Source organism: Ictidomys tridecemlineatus, chromosome 2 (assembly GCF_052094955.1).
Source record: "Ictidomys tridecemlineatus isolate mIctTri1 chromosome 2, mIctTri1.hap1, whole genome shotgun sequence".
Lineage (NCBI taxonomy): Eukaryota > Metazoa > Chordata > Mammalia > Rodentia > Sciuridae > Ictidomys > Ictidomys tridecemlineatus.
The window spans coordinates 189,282,051-189,306,165 of record NC_135478.1 but is presented as its reverse complement, the minus strand read 5'-3'; the positions used below and the strand labels follow the sequence as shown (position 1 = coordinate 189,306,165).

General features: G+C 35.9%; 1 protein-coding gene across 1 annotated transcript in view; it reads left to right on the top strand.

Moving 5' to 3' along the window:
* The first annotated feature begins 19,038 nt into the window (after window positions 1-19,038).
* The window catches only part of Tes (testin LIM domain protein), a 40,061-nt gene continuing 34,984 nt past the window's right edge, over window positions 19,039-24,115 (top strand). Inside the window, exon 1 of the mRNA XM_005332283.4 lies at window positions 19,039-19,266. Within this exon, the coding sequence (XP_005332340.1) occupies window positions 19,240-19,266 (27 nt within the window). The 5' untranslated portion in view covers window positions 19,039-19,239. The remainder of the gene's footprint in view (window positions 19,267-24,115) is intronic.

The following is a 24,115-nucleotide window of genomic DNA, read 5'->3' as shown; positions in this document are numbered from 1 at the left end:
AAGTAAAAATAACAAAATGTTATCCATATATTCTACCTTATTCACATTTGGCCATATTTATTTCTTAAACATATGTTTCATTCTGAACTATTATAAGATTAATTATAAAGGATATGATGCATCAACTTTGGCATGCATTTCCAAAAAATAAGAACGTTTTCCTACATATTTCCAGTTGAAATGGTCACCAAGCAAATAGAGAATTTCTTAATGTCATCTGCTTCCTCAGTCATGTTTAAATACCATCACTGGCCTCCAAAACATGCTTTCCAGGCTTCTTTAATTTTCAGACCAAGATTCCATCAAGGACCATTCATTACCTTTGGTTGTTCTGTGTCCTTTAACCTAAAGCAATTTATATTCACTCTTCATCTTCCTCCATAATACAGATTTGTCAAAGAGACAAGTTGTCATGTAGAATATTACATCCCCTTGATTTGTCTGCTCATTTCTTTGCAGTATTCTTTAAATTGATCCTCTATCACCTGTATTTCTCTAAACTGGAGGTTAAAACTATTGGATGAATTAGGTTTAGATTAAATATTTTTAACAAGACTACTTCATAAGTGATACTGTTTATAACACTGGGCATCATATTGGAAAGCATATAGTGTCTGATAATGTGTTCTTAGTGATAGAAAGTATGATAACAGGGTTAAAAGAGAGACGAGCTAATCTCTGTTTAAAAGTTACAGTTTTCTCCTTTGGAATCTGCATAAAATCTACTTAATGATTATCTCTACTGCGATTGACAGAATAAAGTCCTCTCACTATATCCATGTCCTAATCCCCAACACCTGTGTATAGGTCACCTGACATGTAAAAGGGGGCCTTCACAGATATAATCAAGATTAATGACCTTCAGATGGGGAAGTTATCCTGGATTATCCTGGTGGTCCAATCTTATCACCTTCCTCAGGAAAGCAGAAAACCTTTCCCAGCTGTGGTTAGAGAAAGCTCTCTGATAATGGAAGCAGAGTCAGAGAGATGTTAAAATGCTGCCTTTGGATATAGAGCAAGGATACATGAGCCAAAGAATTCAGGTGGTCTATAGAAGCTAGAGAAGGCAAGGAAAATATTCTCCCCTGGGAACTCCAGAAGGGAATGCTTATTGCTGATGCCTAGATTTTAGGCCATTGAAACCCTTCTGTGACTTCTGACCTACTAAATTGTAATATAATATATTGCATTCAATCAGGTCATCAAACTTGAAATCATTTATTATAGCAGCAATAGAAAACTAATATGCCTACCTAAATCAATTCTTTATCAAGGAATGTGAAGTGCAGGTATGTGTGTGTGTGTGCATATGTGTGTGTATGTGTGTGTGTGTGCATATGTGTGTGTATGTGTGTGTGTGCATATGTGTGTGTATGTGTGTGTGTGTGTGTGTGTGTGTGTGTGTTTTACATCACTCATAAATCAACAAGGTGTTCCTGAAGCTGTGCCTGGCCTATTGTATTGAAGTATGAACAAAGCTATGTCCCATCAGTAACTAAATAGTCACTGTGGGATTATTTCTACTAATTCAGATATCATAAAATGGGATTTTTCTGGTTTTTTTTAAGTACTTTGTGCCTTGTCTATCAATAGGACTTTGCATATAACAACAGCAACAAAGAGGTATCCCAGAAAGTATTCATTTCTGGAAATTATTACTATTTACAGTAAAAGAATTTTGGGTATTTGGAAAATTCCCACCATAGTACAGAATGTTCTAGAAGCTTTTTGAATGTTATTTTCTTCCTTTCCATTCCTTACATGTTCAAGATGACAAAATAAGGGGTAGAAAAGTAGGGTTTTTTTTAATTAAATAGAAGCACTATAGTTAGTGTCCCCTTTAAAGCTTTCAGTATCATCCCACTGTGTAAGTTCATTACATCATTGTAGAAATGTTGCATTTTCTAAATAATGAACTTCCCAACACTAATTTATTGGCATTCCCTCCCTTGCTTCTTATCATTCTTTCTGTTCTCTTTATTTTTATTATTAAGGTAATCTGATAAATTGGTATCAACAACTGTGACAGAATAAGGACTTGGAAATTTTCTCTGCCACAACAGCAATGAAAACACTGGCCAAAAAATATCACAGGGGCTGGGGATGTGGCTCAAGCGGTAGCACGCTCGCCTGGCATGCATTCGGCCTGGGTTCCATCCTCAGCACCATACAAACAAAAAAGATGTTGTGTCTGCCGAAAACTAAAAAATAAATATTAAAATTCTCTCTCTCTCTCTCTCTCTCTCTCTCTCTCTCTCTCTCTCTCTCTCTCTCTCTCTGACTCTCTCTCTCTATCTATCTATCTATCTATCTCTTTAAAAAAATATATATATCACAATCAACTCTTAGAACTGTAGAAATTAATCAGATACAAATTACTCCAGGAGAAATATACTGAAGAAAAACTGCTGAATCTTGATAGAAACAGCAAATTGTGGGTGTTTTAACTTGTCCTCCTTTTAAACCTAGTTCTACAGTAAACTTGAAAATCAACAACCCATAAACACAGTGAAAATCTGCAATCTAGCAACCATTGGAGGAGGAAATGGGACCATACATCCATTCATGTTCCATTTCTGAAGAAGTAACTAGTGGAACCATTTGGTGGTTACTTAGAATACCCTCCACAAGGCTGTCTTTAAATGATGGGACTCAAAGTCAACCCCTTGTGAACAGCCTTGCTCCTGGAGCATCTGTTGAAAATAATTGGACACAATTGTTGAATGTGCTGGCTGCCTGCAGTGGGAAATGACAGTTGTCAAAAACAATAAGCTAAACAAAAAGCTTTAAAGAAAATCTTGAGAATAAGATGTTCACTGTTGGCTCTGAAAAGCTCTACCATATTCCTGATGCTCTAGAAGGTCACATGCAAGCATGGTTCTGTGTGAATGCTCAGGGCAGACCTGAGAAGGCTGTAAGTTTTCACTATTACTTAACCTTGAGGCTCTCTGCAAGTGGGAAGTGAAAGCTATAGCCGAGGTGGAAATTGTCTCTGTGGTAAAGAAACACTCTGTCACACACAGCTCCTCAGTAAAGACTGGGGGATATACTGCTTTTAGGAATTTAAGAAAATTTCCACTCAGTGATCAGCTGACTGCTAAGATAACCAAGTGTAGACATCAATGTTCACACATGACAAAGAATACAGACATTACAGAATTGAATCAGAAAGGGCACTAAACAAACATCAACAACCACAAACAGCAAAAGCAAAAACCCTTGTGGGAGGGGGAGATATGACTTCTGGGTCTGCCACAGTATTTAAAATGCCCAATTCTCCTCTAAAATTATGAGACACGGAAAAAAAAACAAAGGGGAATAACCTATGCATGGGTGGGGTGGGAGGGAAGTAGTGAAAAAAAATTGTTCAGGGGAAGTCCTGATGTAATTGAACATAATTGGGTGAAAATTTTAAATTTTATACTTTAAAGATGTTAAAAAAAGAATTAAAGTACACTATGTTTAAAGAAGGAACAAAAGGCAAAACAAAACAAAACCAATGTCTCACCAAGTAGAAGATATAAAAACAAAGTAGAAATTATTAAAGAGAGAAATTCTGGGATTGCCAAGTACAATGAAATGGAAAATTCACTAGAGGGGCTGAATAGCAAATTTAAGGAGGCAGAAGAAAGAGTCAGAAACATGAGAACAGGTAATACAAGATTATGCAGTCTGGGGTTGCATAAAGAAAAAAAGAATTTTTTAAAAAAATGAACAGAGACACAAAGACCTCTAGGACACCATCATGCATACATACAAACATAAACATACAACATTCTTCAAAATAGACACTACGTCAGCCCATAAAACAAGTCTCAATATATGTAAAAGAAATAAAGTCAGACAAATTGTGCTCTTCAACTACAGTGACTGAAATTAAGTCAGTTACAGAAAAGAATGTAGAAACTCTGCAAATACATAGAAATTATAAAATATATTTGTGAATAATCAAAGGATATTTATCTGACTGGGCATGGGGCAGGTTAGTCCTACAGTGACTGCTAGAATTGAGATGAAGGCCAGAGCCATTATTAGGCAGGGCCAAGGAAGTGCAGGTGTGTTCAATTCTTAGGTATGCCTTAGACCTGTTTTTGTAGACAAAACTTGTTTTGTTTACTGACTTTTTAGATAAGCTCTCAATCCCATTATAATCAAACCTTGTGACTCTCTTGGTCTGTTAATCATGACTACCCTATGCAACTGCCTAGCAAGGCAGGTCTTGTAACAGAATGTGTTCTGTGCCATGGTTATCTGTTTCCATTGTTTTAATTGCTTATTATTTCTCTCTGCCTATCCAAACTTCATGTGACCTCATGAGTATGTGATGTTTTGCAAACTATAATACAATAAAAAGTATGTATGCAGTGTTTGAACTATGAACTACACTTACTGGGATTTGCACCTTTCAAGGAGAAGTTTATGTGTTCCTCCTTCCAGGAAACCTTACTGATTTGTTTTTTCTTTACTTATCTATATTTTCTACCTGCCTGTCTTCCTTCAACTATTCTGAATTTTGTGTTAATCATTCACTGTTTTTTCTTAAAGTATTTATTGTCCATGTATATATTCTGAAATAATAAACTGTTGTATTGCCTATTTTTAACTTCACATGAAAGCAGTCATATGCATTTATTTTTTTATAGTACTTCACTTTTTCTTCTAGTCATCATGGGTCTGTTGATGTGAACAGATGTTATATACATGCTTCAAAACCCAAAGCAATAAAAAGCAATATACAATAAACTGAAAAGCTTTTCTTTCTCTCTTATTATAAGCCCCCCATGTACTCCTCTGCATTCTCCCCATAGTCACTCTTTTTAGTTTCTCTCCAATCTTTTGAAAGTAAATGTACACAATTGTATTCTTACTTCCCTCATTTTTTATTTAAAAGGTACATATCTTATCACATGTAGATCTACCCACATTCTCACAGAAAGCACCTTCTCACCCTTTTTCATAACTGCATAACATCCCTTGGTGTGAATCTACTATAGTTTCCATGAGTAGTCCTCTATTAATGGACACTTGGATACTCTTTGCTTTTTGACTAACACATTGTTGCAAGTAATAGCCTATGTCCTTCCTACTGTGTTTCTCCGTTTCTGTTGGATAAAATGTAGGATAAATGGGTGAAAAATACAACTCACTCTAATTCGCAATTCTCTGATAATGATACATCACATTTTTTTCTCATGTGTATAGATATTTGTCTATCTTTTCCGTGGCCCAGATTTTCGGGTTCTTTGCACATTTTTCTCTTGGATTACTGATACTTTAAAAAATCAATTCTAGCATATTAATTCTGAGTAATTATTTTCTTTTTTTAATGTTTATTTTTTAGTTATAGGTGGACACAAGATATTTATTTTATTTTTATGTGGTGCTGAAGATCAAACCCAGTGCCTCACGCATGATAGGTGAGCGCTCTACCACTAAGCCACAACCTCAGCCCCTTAGTAATTATTTTCTCTTCTGATTTGACATTTGTCTTTTGACTTTGCTTATGATAGTTGTGTCACAAAAAATCTTAAAGGTAATTAGTTTTACCACTTCTCGAGTAGCTTCTGCATTTTGAAGCAGTTAGAAAGGACTCTCCTAATCTAAATTTCCAAAGAGATTTGTGTGTTTTCTTCTAGTACTTAAATTATTTCATTTTAATCTTTGAGTTTATATCAGTGTATGGTAAAAGAAATGGATAGTTTTCTACATGGAGCTATCTAATTGACCCAACCAAATATTATATATAATATTAATTGGTATACAGAACTGCCCATTATCATCTTGAATGTTGAATTCCAATATGAGAATATAATAAGTTATTTATCTTCTCCATTGATAATGGGAATTTTGGTTATTTCCAATGTTTTGCTATAAAATTGAGTAGAGTTGATATAAACATGCTTATATATCTTAGTTTTTAACATCTATAGCACTTTCTATTTGTCATTTATGCCTTACATTAATTAAGTAATTAATTAGTATTTAACCATGTTTTACTTCTTACCTATTCTTTTCCCACTAGGACTTGAAATAAAGGAAAATAAGCTTACATCTTTTGACTACCTACCATATTGACTAGGAGTGGAAATGAGGTTGAATTAACTTGAATGGAATGATGTTGGCAGAGAAATGTAACCTGAAATTAACAATTTACTTCCTGTTGACTCATCAAAATCAGAATCAGTGATTAAAAAAATTGAACATGTATATGAGATCATATGTATAGGTCTTTATTTTCTAAGGTTACAGAGAGACTAAATCTTAACCAACACAAGAAAACCAATTAATCCATCTGCCTTTAATACTCTTGGAATTTCTCATGTACATATGAACATTGGTACCACTTCTGTGATCCATAAAAATAGATGAAATATGATGGAAAATTTGTTACACAATTTAGTTTTCACAGACCCAAAAAGAACATGTTGGCCTTATTTGGTATATCTTTCACATCATTGTTTTGACTAATCCCTGTGTTTAAATGATAGGCTTCTAGAAGTTGTTACATCCTCTTAGCAGAAGCGAATGTTTTATCTTTAAAAATGCATTCCCAGCTAGGATTTTATCCAGGGATTAAAAGCCTGAGTTTTAAGTGAACATCGCTTTCAGAACTGTAATAGATTTTTCTTCTTACCCAACTATCATAGCAAGAGCTACACAAAAATAGTCACCAATAGGCTGGTGCCATCCCTTTTTTGGACTGATTCAACTTTTGAAAAATAAATTAGCAGCTTTTGTTCACACTGAGGCTTACCAGAGACTCATATTTATATTACCGTTAAGAGGCAATCTTAAAAGTACAACATTTCCATTAACCCATAACATATTGAGCTCCCAGGAATTGGGACAGCATGGAAAGGCAGTTTTAAAAATGATATCTCTCTAATTTTGAAAGTAAAAAAATGATGATAATTTAATAAACTGGAAGAATGATTATGTTACCAAGTAAAATTATTATTTTATTATAGGTATTAATTCCCTGTTAAGACAAGGTTTTGGATTATAACGAATATAGAGTTTAAATGTTTGTGAGCTCTGAGTCTTGTAGAAATAGCACAGGGCATTTTTGTCTCACATTTAAGCCAACTTTTGTTTTCTCTATTGATACACTGTACTGATTCCTACTGGAAAAATCATGTATAATGTAATTTTACATAAAATCAACTTCTACAATAGTTAAAATACTCTAAGATTTAGTGACATTTGTTTAAATGTGCTGGGTACTCATGGTTCTTTAGTCATGGAACACTCCCAAAGACATTTTTATTTCTGAGTAAACTTTCAAAAGTCTATTCCTTATTTCTAGAAGGTATCATTTTACCTAGGGAACATGCTGTCATAGACAGTAATTCCACAAATACCACTCAGCACTGCATTTGCCCACAAAGAAATGTTTGTTTTAAGATGATGTGAAATTCTCCATTCTGAAATACACAGGAATTCCCAGCCTATTACCTCAATAAATTCCAATGCTATAATGCCTCATACTTTTATTTTATATTCCTATTTTTACATCACCTTTTCTTTGTAAAAGAGAGTATCAAGCATATACTCAATATCATTCAAAATTGACTGATCACAGATCATTCCCAGCATTTTTTTTTTCAAACTTGAATTTGTAGAAAAAGAAAACTCATTTATCTTTTTACGGAAGGTATGACCTACAACTGTCTGGAATCACGTCTTCCAGTGATGTGGAGAAGCTATTCTGAGATAATAAATCTGGAATGGGTGGGGAGAGGAGAGAGTGTTTTCAAATCTCTCTTTACTAATCCTTAAAGGGAATTCCAACCACCCTTCTCTCACTGTCATATGAAACCAAAAGAAAACCTCAATAGGCTTAAACCAATTCAAATAGTGTCCCTTAAACAGGTATTTAAGTTGAAGACAGAAGAGAAAAATAGAGACTAAACTTGTTGCTAATAAACTAAAACAATGGGGCTGGAGGATAGAGATGCCAAGATTCAACTGACGTGTGTGGTAGATTATACTTACTAAATATGGCCAAAACAATGTCTGCTATACCACATCCTTACTTACTATGTGATATTAACATACTTCCTATTGCATAGCAAAGCCTATGTCCCTTGATCCTAAGAGGAAGAGTGTTACTACCTCAACCAACAGAGTTTAAAGAAAGTAATGCTATGAGGTTTACCAGGCTAGTTCAGAAAATACCATGTACTCCTATCTTCATTTTGTGGGAGGTCTACTTCTGGGACCCAACTGCCATACTATGAGGAAATTAAAACTATAGCACAGCAGCTGTGTTCCAAGAGTGTACAAAAGAACACTTGGAAAGGCCCCGTTTGGACGTTCTTGCTGATAGTCCTCGTCAATACCCACTGTCAATTTAGATCAGTAAAGACACCTCTCCACATAATTCTAGCCCCCAACAATTGAGTCACCCCCAGGCTTCAAGTCTTTCACTTAAAGCTCCAGATACAGATACCATGAAACATAAATAAGTCTCTCCTATGTCCAGGATCCTCCAACTTTCACAAGGTTCAATAAATGATTTGGTAGAAGGACCCACAGAATTCAGAAAAGCTATTATACCCATGATTATGATTTTTCATAATGGAAGGATACAGATTAACATCATCAAGAAAAAAAGCATATGGCAGAATCAGGGAGAGATCAGGCATGAGTGTCCAGGTATCTTCTCTCACTGGAGGGGTATAGACAGCACTTAATTCTTCCAGCAAACGTATGTGACACATGAAGTATTGGCAACCAGGGAAGCTCACCTGAGTCTTGATGTCCAGGAACTCATTCATATGAGTACAGAGTACCTATATGGCCAAATTGATTCTGTACCCACTTAAACTGATAAAGCATGATCTAAGGCCGTTACCATAAATCACATTTTAATATAAACTATCTGGTGTATCCTAAATGTCTTACAGATAGGACATTCTAAGGGTTTGGAGGTTAGCTTCAAGGAGCCAGCCAAGAGCCCATCTTTTATTTGGAATGTGCAGGGTTTAAACAACAGAGACATCTTGAGTTAACTCTGTATAGCACACAAGGCTAGTTCAGAAAATACCACAAGCTTCTACCTTCTCTCTGGAGTATGAATGCTTTTAATCCAGATGTGATACTATGAGTAAGTTCAAAATGGTCCAAGAAAAAAAAAACACATGCAGAATCCACAAACAAAGATCCTTGCTGATAATCCTAGGCAAAAAATTAACAAACAGATATGTTAGATACCACTAGATGATTCTGGCCCCCAGGCAAATGACTAACTCATCCCAGCCTTTAAGACTTCCAGCTAAAGCCCCACACATCATAGAACATGACGGCCCCCCTGTGCTCTGTCCTTATTCACGCCCCAATTTCTAAGTATACTCATTTGGTCTTTTATGCCACCAACTTTGGGGTGATTTGTCATAAAGCAGTAATTACTACAATATCTGTTGGGCCTGGAATTAGGGTGAGATAGAACAAACAGGTGGCATTCGCACTTGACAAAGTGAGAAGTGAAAGTCTCTTTTACTTGAAAGTCTAAGTGATTTCTAGCAGAGAGTTGTCTAAAGCCAAAAGGACTCAAGGAGACTGTCAGTGAAGGCTTAAAGGAAAGTATGGAGAATGTTACTAGGAAAAAAGCAATTGTTATATGGTGGCATTAAGTTTGCCATAACTGTTGTCTGTAGTAATGTAGAAAATAGAAAATGTGCCTAAAACTTGATGATTGCAGAATATTGAAAGTGTCACCTGGCTTATTTTCCCTGTCTATGATAAAATGTGAAAGAAGAGATGAACTAAATCGTATACTGTTAAAAATGGACTGGTACATTCTGGGTTCTAAAATAAGCCTATATCTCTAGTCCAACATTACAATGTGGCAAAAGATTTTAAATTAAGAATTAAGAAATGACTTCTGATAAAGACTCAATCCAAGATGGTAGTTAAGAGCTTATATTAAGAACTCAGCAATATCTAACATAGTGACTCCTATGTAACATTTCAGACAGACAGAAGGCCCCTTACAGATTTTAAGAGTGTGCCACATAGAAAATCCGTATTAAAAAAAAAAAAAGTGTTCCTAAGAATATTAAATGTGGTAGCCCATGAAAGTCTCACACTGGGAACACAAGATAAAAAAAAAAAAGGATAATCTCAAATATATGTGTGTGTTTGCCTTCAATCTAATAGAATGGCTTATATATTAATACATAAGAAACTCACAAAAAGACAAATAATGGACATAATTGATATTTATTATTATTTTCTGTTTAGAATAGTCTCTCCACTAGCCTTTCTGGAACCCTTATTCTAGGAAATATGACAAGTACCTAATAAATTAATGTATTCCATCTCAATCATAACTAACTTCTGCCCCTACAAATAACAATCACCCTGATTTTTATGGTAACTACAGCATGTATTTTTTTAGAGTTTTTATCACTCAAATGTGCATAGCTGAATAGTATGATTTGGTCTTATCCTTACTCATCTTAAAATAATGAATGTGTTTTCTTAAATTTCTTACTTTATAGGTTCTCCCTCCATCATCTCATTTTCTTTGTAATTTTTCCATTGAAAAACCAGGGTCATCTAATCTATAGTTTCTCACCATCTGAATTTTGCTGATTTGGTATTCTTGGTGCAGTTCAGTACATTCTTCCACCCATGATATTTCCTACCAACTGATGGCTGGATGTGAAGATTGGAACAGATTCAGGTATTCTCTCTTGGGTAGCCCTTCAGGAGGTATTTGGCACATAATGTCTGGTTGTCTCTCTTTTTATGATAGCAGCAGTCAGTGATAGTTCATTGCTTTCTTACTCATTAAGAGTTATGAAATGGTAATATTCTATCACTTATTTACAATATTTCATTATTGTGATACAGTTCACATCAGAAAGGAAGGATAAATGGTAAACCCTTGATTCTTTTCCACTATTTTACATTTAATTTTGTGTGTGTGTGCAGTATTGGGGATTGAGCCTAGTGGTCATCCTACCACTGAGATACCTCCCCAGCCCTTTTCTTTCTTCCTTTCTTCCTTCCTTCCTTCCTTCCTTCCTTCCTTTTTTCTTTCTTTCTCTTTCTTTCTTTTTACATATTTTTATTATTATTTTTTAATTTGACACAAAGTCTTGTTAATTTGCCCAGACAGACCTCAAACTTGCCATCCTCTTGCCTCAGTCTCCCAAGTAGTTAGAATTACAGGTGTGCACCACTGCACACAGCTAAGTTCTTTAATTTGTTGGTTCCCTATAATTCTCTGAATATGGCCAATATAGTTTTTAAAAATATTATTATGAATCCATAAACATATTTCATGAATTTCAATCCAACATGTATTTGTTACATTACTTTTAACATGACATCAGTGTTTTTACAGCTTCTTTGCTCTTTTCTATGTTTAAACATTCCAGACCTATGATCAGTCATTTTCTTAAGAAGCTCTGAGCTTCTCTTACTGAGAAATGTTATTTCAAGATCACAATTGGCACCAGAGATGTTTATCACTATTGGGTTAGTAACTGCAGCCTTTTTCTGGGAATAGAGCTAGTCAGATAGTTAGATAAATAGAGTAAGGAGGTAGTAATTTAGATAGATAGAATCAAATTGAGAACTATTTCAGTTTTAGGGATTTACTTTTGCCTCTTCTACTTTCTTCTATACTTAGGATTCAGTTTCTCAAAGTTATAGGAAATGATAAAATTAGACTATAGTCTATTTTATTTCATATTATATGCATAACAGATTAAAATGTTAATACTAATTAACAATGTGAACACTAGAAATATATTCAATTTTTATATGGTTTCCTCCCACTTTATTTATATTAGTTCTATAGTGTCAGGGTATAGAGTTAATATACAATATACTCACTCCTTGTTCTATATTAGTCTTGTTCCACCTTAGTTCCATAGAAATTGGTATATTTAATGCCTACCTCTTCATGTCAACATCTCTTGGTTGTCTGAAGATCATTCCATATTGATTCTTCAGAAGGAGCTCATGGGAATAATATTTTCCAAGTTTTTGCATGTTGATAAAACATGTTTCATATACTTGAAAGCCCTACTTCATATAAAATGCCTGATTCACAGTATCTTTCTTGAATCGTCTTATTTTACTTCATTTTCTTCTGATCTAGTGAATCACTATAGAAAATTTGATAATTTTCTCTTTTATAAATCATATGCTTTAAAAAAAATTCTGAAGATAACCAAAGGGTTCCCCTCACCCCATTTTCCAAAGTCCAGTAATTTTCTAAACTATATCTTGCTATTGATTTTTCTGAGTTGATATTTTCTGGTATGAAATGTATTTTAAATCTTTTTTTAAAATTCAGGTAAGTTTTCATGGATTATGATTCAGGATGTGTTCTTTTGGTTTGATTTTCCTCTTCTGGGTCTCCTATAATCCACAAGTTCAAATTTTATGATCTGTTTTCAATATTTGTTAATTTCTCTGTTAAACATTTTTAGTTTTTGGCGGACACAACATCTTTGTTTTGTATGTGGTGCTGAGGATCGAATCCTGGCCGCATGCATGCCAGGTGAGCACGCTACCGCTTGAGCCACATCCCCAGCCTCTGTTATACATTTTTTCTTTAAAAGAAAACTTTCTTTTTTATCCTCTGTTACTCTTAAGCATCATCAGTTTTTGACTCTAGTATTCTTTTTACTTTATTCTTCATTTATCTTCCTTCCCTCATCATTTCTAATTCTTTCCTGAGTTCTGTCACCACAGTTTTGAGTTTTTCTAATTCTAATGTATGTACTTCTTTATATACATTAGTGTTTTCATGTCTCTTGTTTTAAAATAATAATTCACAGTTTTTGTTCTTTGGGAGACATTTTTGATGCTCTCTATGTGTTGGGATGTTTTTCCTTTCCTTTTCTCCTCTTTTCTTATGATAACTTTGTATGGAATTTGATCCTAATTAATTTTCTGCTGCTCATTTTTACATGATATTAGTTTTTATAAATTTGTACAGTGAGGCAAGGTTTAGAGAGTGTCATCCAACTTTAAAGAACTCAGTCTTCCATGTTCTTATGAAGTGCTAAAAAGTATAGCAGCACTTTGGGGACTTCTGATGCAAGTCCCTTCTTCTAGCTGTAAAGCATATGAAGTACCATTAGTATGACTGAGAAGGTCAAGTTTAAAGTATTAATTATATTTAAATACTTTAATTAAAAATTAACCACATTAGGGCCAGGTGTAGTGGCTCAGGATTATAATCCCAGCAGCTTGGAGTTCAAAGCCAGCCTCACCAAAAGGGAGGCACTAAGCAACTCAGTGAGAACTTGTCTCTAAATAAATGTCTGGAAAAAGAATATTTCATCTCCTCTTCATCAGACACCACCCCCTTACTTCCTTCCCTCCCTGCAACAAAATTTTTTTATATACACATGTGTCTTGTGCCTCTTGATGATTTGTTCCTCAACTCTTGAGTTTTGGCGTTTATGGATTAACTTGTCACCTGGTTTTCTTATAAAGGTTGTCCCTGAACATTTTTTTGGTTATGCTAACTAGTTGATATGTTTTAAATTTTTAGTGTAGGTATTCAGAAAGATTGAAAATTACACTGCCATTTTCCTGTCTGATTACTGCTTTGAATAACATATTCTAAAAAATAAGGTTTTTTCATTAAGGAATATATTATACTAATCATGTGTTTTTGTCAACTGTTTCAATGCTGTGGTCAAAAAAAACCTCACAAGAACAATTTTAGAGGAGGAAAAGTTTATTTGTCATTCACAGTTTCAGAGGTCTCAGTCCTTACATGGCTAAGCTGACTCCATTGCTGTAGACCTGAAATGATGTAGGATATCATGGAAAAGAATGTGGTGGAAGAAAGTTGATCAGGACACAGCCACCAAAAAGCAGGGAGAGCTCTGCTCCACAAGGACAAAATGTAAACCCCAAAAGAAAGCCCCCAGTGACCTAGCTCCTCCAGCCACTCCCTACCTGCCTACAGTTTACCACCCAGTTAACCCCTATCAGCTGATTAATGATTAACACATTGATTAGGTTAAGGCTCTCATAACCAAATCATTTCACCTCTAAGCTTTCTTGCATGATCTCATACATAAATTTTCGGTGGACACTCAATATCTAAACCACAACATCATCAAATATTTTTAAAAAGAAGAAATCACCATGAACATACCAATCAAAGAAACTACTGACATTTTAGTGTATTTCATTCATGTTCTTTTCCTGTACAAGGTATTTTGCATAGTTGTAAGCATGCGATATATACAATTCTGTGTTCCAATTTGTTCCCATGACATTATAATTTTTTTTCTATTACAAAAATTCCTAAATATTGTTCAGTAGCTGTGCTAAATCTATCATGTGGCTTATCCATTATTTACTGAGTCAAACCTCAATATTTGGTCAAAATGACAGCTGATGGTTTGCTCTGAGATATGTTAGATACCTGTTTGCTATTAAGATATACCTGTGGGACAACCTGTGATTTTATTCAAGCTGCTAATAAGTAATAATAGCTGTGCCAGGCTCACCTAGGAGTTCCCATGACAAGTGTTAACAAGTAATTTGCCTTCCAGAGAGGCCTCCTGGGACTACCTTAGTGATTGAAGAGAAAGGTGTCCTCATCTTTATCCTGAAATCTTCAACTAATGGAGCAAGCTTTTCAATAATTCTCTTTTTCTGGTGTTCATAGTGTTTACTCTGTATGTGGAGACATATGCTTATAATCATCTGTTATCTTCAGTTAAGATGTTTCTTTTGGTCACCAGAAAAAAATCAGTAGTACATATGAAACTAAATCCATGAGGTTTCTCAAGGAAAGGTCATCCTCCTCTTCAGTTTCCTTTAGGAGGAATGTGTAAGGTGTGAGTTGCACCTACCATATTTACCACCAAAAAGATTCCTAAGAGATAGGAAAATGGAATCCTAATAGATTTCTTATCCTCCCTGTCTTCAGGGATCAATCAAGTTCCATATTTCCTACTTCTTTAATATTATTGGTAATTCCCTCAGACATCATACCCATTCACTGCCACTGTCTTACTTTGGCTTTTATCATATTTCAAGTGGGTTTGGGCCATAATATACTAATCAATCTTCTTTAGATCTGTCCTATATAGTAGTTACTCCTACTCCTCCCAACAAAAGAAACATCTACAAATGTTTGCACAAGTAGACTTTCTAAAGTATAAGTCATTTTGAAAATGGTCAATAGTCCTCCAATATCCACAGGGAAAAAAAAAATATCAATTTCTTTCCTATTCACTAAGCCTCTTCCTTATTTCCTTGTAATACTGGAAACAGAGATAGATGCCTTTAGGGGATTTTTAGAAAACTCTTGTCACTCCTTTCTGTGAGATGCCCTACCTGTCAGTTTAAGTTTCATTCTCTGAGTTGTCCTCCATGCTTCTGAAATAATACAAGCCCCAATCGATTGGATCAGAGGTCCACATTTACCATGCTGAGGTAACAACAGCCTTTCTTTTGGAGGGATTGGAAGCCCATTCTAGATCTCTTGCTAGAACTAAGGGAATATTGGCTCATGAGTTGAGAATGCTTTTATAGGATGTCTATGAGTATAGAAAAACAGACACAAACGAGTTTGCAAAGGGGAATAACTAAAGCTGATGTTGGCCGAGTAGCAAGATGAAAGAATCTATATGTTACCAGAAAGAGTTGTTCTTTTGGCTCCAGATGTTATAAAGAGCCTGGTTCTAGTCACAAATGAACTTGAGTTTTGCAAGACATCTATTTAGTTTTAAAACGATATGCCATCGTTTTTATTATTTTTAAACTAGGTCAAGAGGGTTCCTATTTCTTACAATCAAAAGAGTTTTAATTAAGACACCGATCATATTCCAAGAATCAACCAAGAGATATTCTTCTCTTAAAGATTTTACAAACCCCAATACAACCCTCTCCCTGCCCTGCGTTGGCACGTCCCTCCACCAGCAACACTTCATTACTTTTACATGCCTGTCACCCCAAACTAATCTGTAAGTAACTGAAGAATAAAGGAAATGTCTTACATATTTTTTTTTAAATCTCTCTAATGTCCATTACAGTGCAAGGTACATATATGTTTAACACATTTCCTTCATCAGAGACTGTAACTTACAGACTGAATTTAACATGCATAAATATTATGTTTGGTCCATATAAAGAACTTTTTAGTGTGTGTGTCTCTGTAAAATCTAGTATTTTTACTTACTTTTCTAAGATAAAGATCTTAAGAACATTCCTTAGTATTATCTGATATATTGATTTCCTCTCTACTTGATAGAAACATCAGAGTTGGGTCATGTATTAGGTTGATGTTTTCATTTTTGTGAAGGAGTCAAGTTCAACATTGACCAAAGCACTCTGGTAGGCACAAAGAGAGAAATACGAAGTAATACCCGTATCCACAGCTCCACCAATAATACACTTTCCAAAGTTATTGATGATCTTCTTATTAAATCCAGTGTACTTTGACCCTTCTCTACAATTTTAAACTGTTTGCAATTTCCTTTCTGCTTGTTGAGATTTTACTCCTATTTTCCCTCTTTTGACTAGCTTTCATCTCTTGTTTGTGCTTATCTTGTTTCACATTGATCAATTGTTGTCTTTAATATCTTTTCCTTCATTTTTCTATCTCCCAAGCTGTGCTTCTTTCTATCCATGCTTTTTATTATTTATCTATGTGGGAGGTTGACTCTTAAATCATCATTCCAGTCCATATTTTATCTCTTAGGTTTATATTGGTTACTTGATTTTAATATCTCAATTTCCAAATCATTCTCTTTTATCTTAACACCCTTTGCCTTACACACACACACACACACACACACACACACACACACACAGCCCTTTCCTTCATCCTACAGTTTCTCTTTTCTTGAGCCATTCCACAAAGGTGATTGTGCTAAAATCATTTGCACTTTTTTTATTCATTCATCTGTTATCAACTACATCCAGTCATCAAACTGTGCCTGTTCTAACTCCTTAATATCTCTACAGCCTAACACTTGAACAACTGAATTAGGACTTGTAATCTAATTTTCCTAATCAATACTTACCTACATTAATTTTGTTTCCTGTAAGTAATTTACAAATAATATGTGAATAATTTCCTATAATTGGCAGATTAGCAATTCCAGATATAAATCACTAAATTCCAGCATCTACCCTTGCCAATGCTACCCACACAACTAGGAGGGCTGGGAAGGAAGAAAGGATGAGAGCCAGAATTTGATGGCTAAAAATGTTTCAAGGCTAGGGTTGTAGCTCAGTGGTAGAACACTTGCCTAGCATGTGCAAGACACTGGGTTTGATTCTCAGCACCATAAATAAAAAATAAAATATCTAAAATAAAATTCCTTGGGCTGGGGATGTGGCTCAAGTGGTAGCGCGCTCGCCTGGCATGCGTGCGGCCCGGGTTCGATCCTCAGCACCACATACATAGATGTTGTGTCTGCTGAAAACTAAAAGATAAATATTAAAAAAAATTCTCTCTCTCATTCTCTCTTTAAAAAAAAATTCATCAACAAGTAAAAATAAATAAAATGTTTCTAGGTCATTTTCTTAGTGTCATCTGTTCTACTCCACCAAATGACACAAAATTTGTTACAGTGTTTATTTGATATCTTATTTAAACTGCTTTACTAGACTTTTTCTATCTGTTAAGCTCTTTGAAAGAAAAGAAATTGCATTGTCATAGCTAGACCTCATATTTATGAGAGTTAGGCCCAACATGCAAGGGTTCAAACCTATCAGGATGGTTTGGGAAAGAAGAATATTTTACTTCAACTGAGTGAAAAGAAAAAAATCACTATCCATTTTGGTTATTCTATTTTTAGTAATTAATAGGATATGAAAAACATGCATATCATACATCAATGCTTGGTTAAAAAAATGTTAACAAATAACCTAATAAAACAAAGGGTTGAAAGTTTGGCTAGATAATTTTGGTTCTTTTTTTAACTACCAAATTTCAAGAGGCAAAGTGGAAACACAGCTGCCTTGTATCTGCATTGTGTTGTGTATTTGTTTTGGAGGGAATTTGGTTTTTATTTTGTTTGGTTTTTGCTTTTGAAAGGTGGATATCAGATTAGGAGGCTATCTGCTATCTGGCCATTTTCGTTTTCTGTCATTATCATAAACTGAAGAAAACTGCTCTTTTTCTGTAGTCAAAATGCCGTTTCCAGTCCAAAACATCATGGAGAAGTTGTTTAAAAACTATTAGCTCTGTCCTCTAAGATTCTAGGAAGGCCCCTACACTTCTGTGTGTGTGTGTGTGAGGGGTCTACATTTCTCTATAAAATGAAGGAATTGAACAAAACAATGTCTGGATTTCATTCCAAACTCACCAATCTGATATTTATTGCAATTACTCCTGAATGAAGGTATGAAATGGGCCCAGCTCTGGGGCTCCAATGTTGCTGTGATACCTCTGAAACTCTGCTTCATAGAAGCATGGGAATAAGAGCCCCCTTGCAGTATTTCACATAGCAGGACAAAGGGCAAGCCTCTATATTCAAAGGAATGACATAACCTGTTTCTGAAGTGATTCACATCATCCTCACTTTAGGATAATCAGATGCTCAGAAAACAATATTAACAATTTTCATTAACATGAAAAATGCAAGATAAGGTCCCTTGCTAGCGTTTGGGACTTCGGAAAAAAGCATTCGTGAAAAGGGCATTTCCACAACTCAATAGTGAAATCAGAGCCTAAATCCCATCACTGGAATCTCTTAACAATCTCCAAAATCTCTTGAATTAGAAAATAAACCAAGTTAGTGTAGGGGTAACTACTCCTTTTGACCTGAGTCAAGGGTCCCCTACAAACAGGTACAAACTGCCAGAATGGAAAGCGCTCTTCTTCAGCCACAGGCAGGCGGGATTAAGGTCTCCACCCGTGCGTGGCGCTTAAGCCAAGGCCTGGTGCGGGTTACTGAGCTCCCCCGCAGGGCGCCGCCCCTGACGCGGCCCCGCCCCTCACCTTGCCCGCACTGCGCTCGGGCCGCGAAGGTGCGTGCGGCGCTCGGTGATTGGCGGCGGCCCGGCGCTGCCCCGCTGCCATTGGCTGCCCGCGCCTCTTTGTTCCCGGTCCCCGCCGCAGGACGACTGCAGCGGACTGGGCGGCGGAAGTTCGACGGCGCCGGGTGGGTGGCTGCGGTAGTGGCGCCGTAGTGCCGGCAGATCCCCCCAGGGCCCGCAGGGGAGCGGAGGCCTGCCAAGCCTGGACGTGAGATCCCGGACCGGAGGAAGGAACCCGTCTGACACACCAACATGGACCTGGATACCAAAATGAAGAAGGTAACAGGTCGCCGGCGGCGACAGCGGTCGCCTCACCTGCGCCGCCGGGGCCGCGTCCCGGAACCCCCGGCGGCGCCGCCCCCTGGCCGTCGCCAGCGGTGGGGCGCGCGGGGCGCCTGGCGCGAGCCAGCTCCCCCTCTACGGTGTCCCCAGGACGCCGGGTCCAGGTACGGGGCCCTCTGGGTAGAGGTGCCTGGCAACCTAGCTAACTCCTGAAACCTGGGAGCGACAGTGAGTCCGAGCGCGAGCGCAGGCGGGCGCGGGACCTTGCTCCCCTCCTGTCTCACCACGCCCAACGGTTGGAGGTGTCTGAAACTTTTCCTGAAAATGTTTCAGCTACGCCTGTGCATCCCCCAAAAGGAAAAGATGAGGTTAGAGCGAGGTCGGGCGTGACTGTGACACTTCTTCTTCCTGTCTCAGGAAATTCAACTTCATCAAGTCTTTGTGGTTTAGGAGTGTTGATGCGACTTTGACAGCCTTGACCCCCTCCCTTTACAACTTGGCTGCCTGAGGTTCCCTAAAGTGAGTGAGTGCTGATTTAATGCACTTCCTTAGCACCCGCCACTGCTGATTATTTTGTAAAGTGATGATTTTTTTATTTTTTGCTCTTATCATTCATTACTTGATTGCCAAAGCACATTGCCTCCTTCTTGGTCAAGTTATCTCTCAAAGAAAACTTTTTTTCCCCTGTTTGCAGCTAGCCACAAAGAGCGATTGTCACCAGTGCTCAGTTCTGGGGAAGGTTTCTAGCTGGATAGGCTTCAGAATCCTACCTGAGCCACTCCCAGGGTACAGGGAGCCCCTGTAGCCTGGGAGAAAGGGTGGGGACCAGACTTTGACTCCAAAAAGAATGCTGATGTCACATTCCAGTGTAACATTCTGTGTGAAAGGTCTCCTTCCAGGGAATTGTTCATATTTACTCTGCAGTAAATTTAAGCTAGCTGTCTCTTATCAAATAGGGAAGGAAGTTGTGCAGAGTGAGAAAGGGAAAAGTAGCAAAAAACTTAATTTTCTTACTTGTCTTCTAAAAGACAAATTTCTGACCAGAGCATTAAGTATATTTTATGGTAAGAACTTAATTTTTGAAACTGTATGCAAATGCAAGATATTAGTTTAGGAAGTTGTTGAACAATAAAAACTTGCAATGAGAAAAAACAGTTTTTTGGTCTCTTGTGACTAAAATCAGCACTCAACACGGAATCCAAGAATAGGAAAACAAATTTTTAAGAATACTGTAGTTGCTTTCTATTCTCTTCCCATTTGATACTTATAAAGTTATTTTAAATAACAGTTTTTTGACTAATCTGCTTTCCACTTGAAAGCATGTGCTTAATGCACCATTAGTTTTTTGTTGATCATTGCACTCATTTTGATTTTGTGTGTGTAAATACGTAATTTAGTTCTTGTCTAAAATTTGGGGGTGCCTTGCCTTGCTTATAAATATTGATTCAAAAACTACTTTGTAAAAGTCAACACCCTGAGGATGAATAGGTGAAGCACAGGATTTTTACAGCAGTGACACTATTTTGTATATTATAATTGTGGATATGTGTCATTTGATGTTTGTCAAAATACACAAAATGTATAATTTACCAAGAACAAACCCTAATGTAGACTATGTACTTTGTAGATAGTGATGTGTAAGTATGTTTCATTGGTTTTCATAAATATACTACTTTGATGTAAGATATTGATAGTGGGGGAGGCTGTGTTTGTGTGGGAAAGAGGGAATATGGGAATTTTATACTTTCTGCTCAATTTTGATGTGAACCTAAAATAATATATTAGGAAAAAAAACACTCAGAAGTGTTTTAAAGACTCTTTTGAGACAAAGAATAATTCTTAGTGGAGAGGTCCAGAGTTAAGAATTATATGGGCCTTAGGATGTAAATCAGTGATAAAGTGCTTGCCTAGCATGTTCAAGGCACTGGATTTGATCCCCAAAGTGGAAAACAAATTATCTATTCTTTCAAAAGAAAAATCCAAATACTATTTATATATAGTTTTATAATTTCAAAATGTGACTTATAATTATTTAGCATATGATGTAATTTTCCTTCTTCATCCCCTGTTTAAATTTAAAGAATATCTTTTTAACCAAGAATCTTAACCTTCTCTGTAATCTTTCTTCTCTCCACCTTGTCCCCAAGAAGAAGAGATTTTACAGATTTAAAGATAGCCTTTAGAGAGAATTCCATGCCATTAACATATCCCTTTCACTACCTTTTCATTGCTAGAGATTCTTAGAACAGAGTCCTCAACTAGTAAATTGGAAACAACTGAAAGACCCTGAAGGTATTCAGTTTGACTGTCTCTCTGTGCCTTTAAGAGACTCAGTTTTCAGTGGCTTGGACAGAAAGTTTCCCAGTACAAAACAGTTTGGAAATCCCATGAATACATTTCACAGTCTTAACCGTAATCTCAAAAATAAACTTATATTTTTTTTAGAAACTGTTTTCTAACATGCCTCAAAAAAGACACATTGTACAATAATTATCATTGATTTACTAACTTACCCTTTTTTGGGTATCTATTTAGTTTTCAAGGTTCCCTTCCTTTTTGACTTGGGTATACAAGAAAAATAATAATTTGAACATATGTTGAAGAAAGGCAGGTTAGAAATAAAGTACAGTCATTTAAATGAAACTAAATTTGACTTATGTTTTAAGATGTATGGCATTTTCCTTCTAAATCCCTTATATTACATTGCTGATTTCATAAAGAATTTTCCCTAGGCAGATGAAATATTTAATTTTTTTCTGTAAAAAAGATTAAAGATGGTGTCTTTATCACACAATGACCTAGGTGAATGATTTGTTATAGGATTTTAAGTTTATAAAAAGAGAACTTGTTCACATCATTCTTAACAATTTAGATTAATTACCATTAAACCCCACCTTCAAATGGAATTTTTTGGATTAGAGTTTGCTATATTTTGTTTGAAATAAGTGAGCTGTTGCTAGGATGTGAGCTAGTTTGGTTTGATACAGAGTTTTTTTTTTTTTTTTTAGTAATATTTAGAACAGAATTTGACTATAAGTCCATGCCTTGTCTTTTGAGTTACTCATCTTAATCTCTTCCTTCTATCTCTCATCTCTCATCTAATTGACTGTGTAACTAGAGTCTGTCTGCTTGGGAAAAAGAAGAAAAAAAAAACAATGGCTTTTGAAAAGCAGAAACAGTATCTCATTTTGTGGTGAATGGTAAATTATGGCCCACAGCCAGCTGTTTTCCTCTTTCCTTTCTGTGTTACTCTCCCATGAGAATCACTTTTTTTCTTTAAAAACATACCAGAGAGAAAGAGAACTTCAGTATTTCCCTTATACTGCCTGGAATTGCTACAGGGCTTTAAATTTTACCATACTGATTTTTTTTCCTCTTTTGTAATCTCTTTCATTTAATACTTCGTAGGATCCTACATAAATTTCTTAGGACTCTTTTCTTTGTTTCTTTAATTTTACTTTTAAAAAATGATGCATTTTAAAGATTAAAGGTCAGTAAAAATCCCCACTTTTCACATCCAAATATGTTTTAAAAGTTTTGGTCATTAGCCAAAAAGCATAGTGGATTCAAGTGATTACATTTGGAAAAAGTATTGAACCACAAAGAGTCTTTCTATTAGAAATTAGAATGAATCTTTTCCATTAGGCAGCCTCTGATTGAAGTGAAAGGCACAAACGTGATTACCTAGATGCTGAAATCCATAGTGGATTTCTCTGCCTGAAGCTACTTTTGCTGCAAGAGTCATTGTCAAGTCTGGAAACTGAGTGAGAGCCGGGCATACCTAGGGCTTTGTGTTAGATAGAAGTGGGTACTCTGACTCTAAAGTGCAGAAGAAAGTACAATGGTCCTTAGCTAGAGATTTCTCTCTTCTAACCCATGGTGTGATTCATTATATCATTAAATATGAAGTCACTTTCTCTTACTATGATTAGTTTGAATAAAACTAGGGTTTCTAATGATTTTGTTCCCTTATATGATCCTGTGGAGTAGGCATAGAATTTTCTAACTGCACTCGCTATTTACCTGTGTAACATCATGTCACCCTGTGACATTACTTGGCAGTGCCCATACTCCATCCGCAATATGAAATTGTACCCATTCTTCAAGGTTTAACGCATGAATGCACCTTCCTTTAGGAAATGTTTCTTCATGTTCCACCTAGAGGCAAATCTTTTTCCTTAAATTCCCAAAGCATGTTATCTGCAACTCCTAGGATGCTCATCACTCTCCACCTTTAGGTTTATTTACCTTGGAAATTCACCTTTTATCTGATTGCAAACTTCTCGAGAGATGAATTTATATTTTCTAGTGCTTACATAGTTATTTTGTTGGCTGTTCAAAGCAATCCTATATGAAATAGAACCTAGGCACTTTTTCAGAATTAAGAAACTGAGGTTTGGTTAGCTTAATTTGAAAGTAGAGAATCTTACTATGAACCGGGAACATGGTTTGGAGAATCCATGTTCCTAGCCTCTGAGTCTTATATATCTGCCATCTTGCTTACTAAATATGTTAAATATAACTATTATAAAAAGAGAAATAAAGTATGGTACATTTCAAATTTTCACTTGTTTAAAGGAATTATATTTGAGGAACTGATTTCTATTCCAGTAAAATTACTCTTCTGTTCGTTTTATATGTTTAGTTATACTTTATCTATGTCATATGTATACCCTTTAGTGTAAGTTGCTATTGACCCTTTATGACAGAGACTAAGTCTAAAAGAGTAAAAGTATTGTGAAAAAGAATTTCTGGGCAATTTTATAGGCAAAGAAACTGTTTAAGCTCCAATAATATTCTAAATAGAATCTTCTAGGATTCTTTCATCTCCCCAATTTATGTTGGG